This window comes from Pygocentrus nattereri, chromosome 27, assembly GCF_015220715.1.
Source record: "Pygocentrus nattereri isolate fPygNat1 chromosome 27, fPygNat1.pri, whole genome shotgun sequence".
Taxonomy (NCBI): domain Eukaryota; kingdom Metazoa; phylum Chordata; class Actinopteri; order Characiformes; family Serrasalmidae; genus Pygocentrus; species Pygocentrus nattereri.
Window position 1 is genome coordinate 27,044,259 of NC_051237.1, and position 6,280 is coordinate 27,050,538.

General features: G+C 43.7%; 1 protein-coding gene across 8 annotated transcripts in view; it reads left to right on the forward strand.

Annotated features, from left to right (window-relative positions):
* The window catches only part of rims2b (regulating synaptic membrane exocytosis 2b), a 250,923-nt gene extending 245,970 nt beyond the window's left edge, over positions 1-4,953 (forward strand). For all 8 annotated transcript variants that reach the window (XM_037535353.1, XM_037535354.1, XM_037535355.1 and 5 more), the window contains 4 exons: positions 1,323-1,435; positions 1,575-1,676; positions 1,797-1,936; positions 3,585-4,953. In XM_037535353.1, coding sequence (XP_037391250.1) covers positions 1,323-1,435; positions 1,575-1,676; positions 1,797-1,936; positions 3,585-3,791 — 562 coding nt within the window. In that variant the 3' untranslated portion in view covers positions 3,792-4,953. The remainder of the gene's footprint in view (positions 1-1,322; positions 1,436-1,574; positions 1,677-1,796; positions 1,937-3,584) is intronic.
* The last annotated feature ends 1,327 nt before the right edge of the window (positions 4,954-6,280 follow it).

A 6,280-nucleotide genomic window follows, 5' to 3' on the forward strand; every position in this document is an offset into this window, starting at 1 on the left:
TAGCTGAGAGAGAACGGGGGTGATGGAGCTGAACGCTTAGTATGGGTGAGCGCTCCAGCCGCAGAGCTCTGGATGTCCTGTAGCTAAGAAGAAGAAGCTTAGATAATGTGTGTGTGTGTGTGTGTGTGTGTGTGTGTGTGTGTGTGTGTGTGTGTGTGTGCTCTTGGTAGTGCACGGGTAAGACAGTATATATCAGCTTGATTTGGGCTACAGAGTTTCTCCAGGTGCCTCCATACTGGAATATTTACTGACATAGTAACTCTCACAAGATTCGTATAACCTGGGCTTATTTCTACATTTCATATTACAGAACAAGATTAATAAAACCTGAGTTGATTTGTACAGTGCAGGATAATCTGTGGTTTTTCTACTGTCTGTTTTTGTAGCATGAGATTAATATAACCTTGGGGTATTTATACAGTCTGTGTTATAACACAGCATTTAAAAAATTTAAATCTAGGATTATTTCTAATTTGTTTTATAGCACAGGTTTAATAAACCTGGGCTCAATTCTATGGTTTGTTTTATAGCAGGAGATTAATGTAACATTAGGTTACTTTGACAGTTTGTTTTAAATCATGGGATTTATATATCCAGGGGTAATTTCTCTGCTTTGCTTTGTAGCGCATGATAAATATGACTTGGGGTTATTTCTATGTTTTTATATAGCGCAGGATTAGTAAACCCACAATTTGCTTTATAGCAGGTGATTCATATATTGTTGGTGTAATAATGTTGAATGTGATGAGGCTGGATGTAAGTGCAAGTTGCTTTTATTTAGGTCCTTTTCTAATAGAAACTGATCAGGAGAGGCACATAGAGCAGACATGACCGTGATGAAACGAAACAGAGGAGAACAGAACTAAACTAGAACCAAAACCATAAAAACAAGACCAGTGAAAACGGGTAACAGCAACAGGGTCACATAGACAATGCGAGATAAAGGGACTGAGCAAACACAGGGTATGAATACGCTGAGGGGAAACAAGGAACACCCGAAACTAATGAGAGGGCGGAGTTACAGACTACACACAGGTGGGACAGACGACCAGGTGGCAGAAGACACAGATCAAAACAACAAAAGCATGTGACATATATAAACAAAAGCATATGGAACTAAACAAAGGCAGACAGAGAGAAACAGAGAAAGACAGGGCAGGATGTTAAAGTGGGGTTATTTCTATGGTTTTTTAGCAAGCAGGAGTGCGCAGCCTGTAAAATACTCATTGGATCAGGACTAAAGTCGCCGGGACTAAAATCCATGTACAAGGAATTCAGTTCCAGTAGGACTGAAGCGTATTTTCCCTCTGCTTGCTCCGCAGTCTCATCTTTCCCGGTGTAAAGATCTCCACAGACAGCCAGTTCACAGAGTTCTTGGATGGCTTAGGCCCCGCCCAGCTTGCCGGGAGACAGACGCTGGCCACGCCTCCAATGGGTAAAACTCTATGTTTCTTTTTCACTGTTGGCCTTCCCTTCTAGTTTGGTCCACAGCGGCAGCCTATTGGAACCCTGATTATTTTATCGGTCCCTACCAGGAGCTCTTACAGGCTCTCACTGTGTTTTCTGCCTCACAGGTGACATCCAGATCGGGATGGTGCACAGAAAGGAGCGCCTGGACGTGGAGGTGATTCGGGCCAGAGGTCTGGTGGGCAAACCAGGAAACAAGCAGACTCCAGGTGACTCTCTAACTTGGTGCATTCATATGTCTGTAAAATGTCTATCAAGTGTGTTTCTGAGATGCTGATTCAGTGACGCACATGTAGAGTAGCACGTCTGAATTTGTACATTTTTTACAGCACCCTATGTTAAAGTCTACTTACTGGATAACGGGAAATGTATCAACAAAAAGAAGACGCGGCTGGCGAGGAAAACGCTGGATCCTCTGTACCAGCAGCAGCTGCAGTTTGAAGAGAACCCAGAGGGAAAAGTCTTACAGGTAATGCGAACATGCACACGCTATAGGCAGACGGGAGTGGTACGTTAACCCTCTGGGGTCCACGAACTCGCCCACAAGCGCGAATCGCTTTCCTGTAGAGTCGCCCTTTCCATTCCGTCTTATCACGAGATCATACGTGACTCACATCCGGAGTTATGAGCCTGTGAAGAGGGGCTGAGATAAACGTCATCTGCCTCTCACCATGTTGAACCGGCGGATTCCAGAAACTGACCACTGGACAGTCAGGAAGTCATTAAGGACTGACCGTCACGCCGGAAACCCTTCAGTCTTCATTCAGTCCACACCGGAGACTCGTGTGAAACGGCGTCAGAGAGTTTACAGCTGCGGAAGCTGCGGAAGTAGGGTTTGGAAAGCAGTGATGAAGATAACAGAGCGTTTTGATATGAAACATATGAGGATCGTGTTTATTGAAGAGCCTTTAAAGGAGAGTTTAAGAAGATATGAACAAATTCGAGAAAATGACCTCAAAGCTCAGAGGGTCAAATATAAAGTGATGCTTTCTCAGTAAAAGAGCAGCGTCAATGAATAAGGAAAAAAAAGGGAGGGGTCATCCACTCATTATTAATACATCATTATCATGCATCACCTACTTATATTGTTGTTTGGAATAGCACTTCATTTCTCCCGAATCCACAGTAGCTGTTGATACTGATACACACATGCTGACAAACAAACAGCAATTCAGGTGTCGGTCTCTGCATCCGAATTCCATCATAAGTCTTTCTAACAGCCAACAAAGCAGGCAAAATTGGCCTGATTTCATCACATTCATGGACATTGGTGGATTTTTTCTGCTTTTGTCAGTCATGACAGTCCATCAGGCGTTTGGCCTGTAACACAAAGCAAACTTGAGTTTGAAACCCACTCATCTGATACAGTCCCAGTTATCGTAAGCACGTTCAAAGCGCTCAATCCATCAGATCACGCATAACGTTCTGACCACCTCCTTTACGCCTGACCGCTGTATATGACAGAGTGGCATCTATAAAAGCTGCAGTTCAGTTTATAATAAATGAATTCAGTCTAATTCAGTTCTTAAATCGTGTTTTAAATGACCAATGACCAAATTATTTCAGGGTTTATGTTCTTCATTTTACGCGCGTCGTGTTTTTATTGCATTTCACTGCAAAAAATGGAACCTTGTCAAGTGAAATGATCGTAAGTCTAGTCGACATCTCTAATATTTCCCATTTTGAGATGGTTCTGCTCTTATAAGATTATATTTGCTTGTTTTAGGTATTTTTATCAAGTAAAACTATACTGGCAGATCATTTTGCCGGTTTCAAGGTCATTTCTAAAACAAGCAAAATGATCTGGCAATATAGAGAGATAATTATACTTCAGAAAAGCACATAAAATGAGTTAAAAATGTCTAGGAATAAGGTAAAAAATCTTAAATTAATCTTACAATAATCTCAATGGGAGAAATATTAGATTTGTTGACTATATTTAAGACAATTTTACTTGACAAGATATGATTTTTTTAAAGAACTATGGGTCTTGTTCTCCAATATATTCCTAAATTTATGTGGTTGGTTAGTGTAGTGGTTAACACCTCTGCCTTCTACACTGTAGACTGGGGTTCAATCCCCTGCCTGGGTAAACAACCTACGTCTCTGTTTTCCAGATCATCGTGTGGGGCGACTACGGACGCATGGACCACAAGTCCTTCATGGGTGCCGCCCAGATCCTTCTAGACGATTTAGAGCTCACCAACATGGTGATCGGCTGGTATAAGCTCTTTCCTCCCACCTCGCTGGTGGACCCCACTCTGGCCCCTTTGAGCAGTAAGCCCCCAGAGGGCGCCATGGAGAGCTCCAACGTTCGCTCGTAGCAGCGGCAAGGCCAGACTAGCGGTCAGCAGCGGGAAAACTGAGACAGAGGGGAGGAATCAGGGCTGGACGCTCCGCGCCCTGCGTCCACTGCATGCTTCATGTTGCGTCCTCTGAGCCCCGTGGGACGGGAGGCTGAGAAAACGGCCTGCGTTCCTTCTGCCAAAAGAGAAAAGAGACGAGAAAAGGGGAAACACTGTATCCGTCACATGGGGGAGACGCTGGAGCCCGACGTCCGCGCGCAAAGCAGCAGGACGTTCGGCCAGAGGGCTTCGGTGGAGCTCAGAAGTGGATGACCACATGGATGTCGAGGAGGGGAGCTACACAGACCTGATGGTTTACAGAATGAGTTCTACAGAAGCCCTGTTTTGTTTTTTTTTTGGGGGGGGGGGTTAAAAAGAAAACAAGCGAGGGAGGCCGTTTGTATTCAGAGGGATGTCCGAGCTTTTATCTTTGGTCAGTTTGAGCCGTGCCTGCAAGCCAAGCTCTGAAAACGAGGACAAACACACAAAAAAAAGCCATGCGGAATGACCACCAGCAGCTGGCTGAGGTTGGCTGGCAGTCGGAGGAGCACCTGGAAGAAAAGATCAGAAGTACTGTACTTATTTCAAGTCGAGCCACATCAGACGAAATGATGTTCCGCGTCCACCGACGGACGAATATCGCCACAGTTTCCCGTTTTAATACAGAAAAAAAGAGAAAATCTGAAAACGTAATAGGACTTTTCTCGTGCTCCGGTATGACGTTCTTTTCGGTGATGTACTGTATGAAATTCCTGAAAGAATTTGGTTTCGTTTTTTTGTTTGTTTTTTTGGGGGTTTTTTGCATGGATGCAGAGTTAGTTGTACTGAAAAAAGAGAGTATTTTCACCAAGGCTGCAACTTGCAAAAAAAAAAAGGGAGAAAAAAAACGAACAGATCAGCCATTTTCGACCGTTTATATTATTTTAATATAAAATTCTCTAGTGCATGGTTTTCAAGGAGAGTGAATGCAACAAACATAAAGATGTGATTGTCGTCATTAGATCATGCTTCTGTATTTTTACAGACATCAGTTGCAGTGTGGCCTGGGGAACCTGCCTGTCTTGTGTTCTGAAAAAAAAAAAAAAAAGAGGAAAAAATAACAAAAGAGACGAGTAAGGGGTCTCAGATAAACGGACATAAACTGTCTGTTTCCATCCGAAGGCGCAAGTACGCCTTACATCCGTCATTATGTGCAAATTGTACATCTCTCTCTCTCTGGTGGTGGAGAGAGGCTGCCATGCTGATTGCGTCCACCGGGGGCGCTGCGGAGCTGTAGCTTATTTTACGGCTTTGTTTTCAGGCCCATTTCTCCACTCGTTCATCCAAACCAGGCATGTTGAATGGAAGTCTGCGACATGGTTCGAGCCACACCCTCCCCGAACTTCAGCATGTCTCTGAATGGACAGAGGGGTGTGGTTTCGTGCGGTTTTTCGTGTACAGTGCATGTGGACCCTCATCCTTACCGAAGCCCGGTCAGCGCAGGGCTTCATGGCCAACGGTTCAGAAATTCAGCAAAACATTCCACCTCCTGTTTCCTTTCAGATCAAAAATAAAAAAACAAACAAACATGGGGAAACAATAAAAGATAATTTTATATTTAACGGAGGTCGACTAGGAAAACAAATATGTAAGGTTGCAAGTATATTTTATTTTGATATTGTTATAAAGAAAGATAAAAGAAAAAAAAAAAAAAACAGGTCCTGCTGGATGGTGTTGGATGGACTCTGGAGACCCGACTTGAGCTCGTTGTGAGTTTTAACACAACACACACTGGAACGAGTGGAACACGCTGGTCTGTGGAAACGGAGAGAATTGCCACAATATGAATTTTTAATTGTTTTCTTGTTTTGAGAAAATAAAGTTCATTTACTATCTGCAGTGTCTTTCTTGCCTTGTGCAAAAACTACTACTAACTGGCCACTTTATTAGAAACACCCACCTTGTGCTTCCACTCACTGGCCACTTTATTAGAAACACCCACCTTGTGCTTCCACTAACTGGCCACTTTATTAGAAACACCCACCTTGTGCTTCTACTAACTGGCCACTTTATTAGAAACACCCACCTTGTGCTTCCACTCACTGGCCACTTTATTAGAAACACCCACCTTGTGCTTCCACTCACTGGCCACTTTATTAGAAAAACCCACCTTCTGCTTCCACTAACTGGCCACTTTATTAGAAACACCCACCTTGTGCTTCCACTAACTGGCCACTTTATTAGAAACACACACCTTGTGCTTCTACTCACTGGCCACTTTATTAGAAACACCCACCTTCTGCTTCCACTAACTGGCCACTTTATTAGAAACACCCACCTTGTGCTCCCACTAACTGGCCACTTTATTAGAAACACCCACCTTGTGCTTCCACTAACTGGCCACTTTATTAGAAACACCCACCTTGTGCTTCCACTACCTGGCCACTTTATTAGAAACACCCACCTTCTGCTTCCACTAACTGGCCACT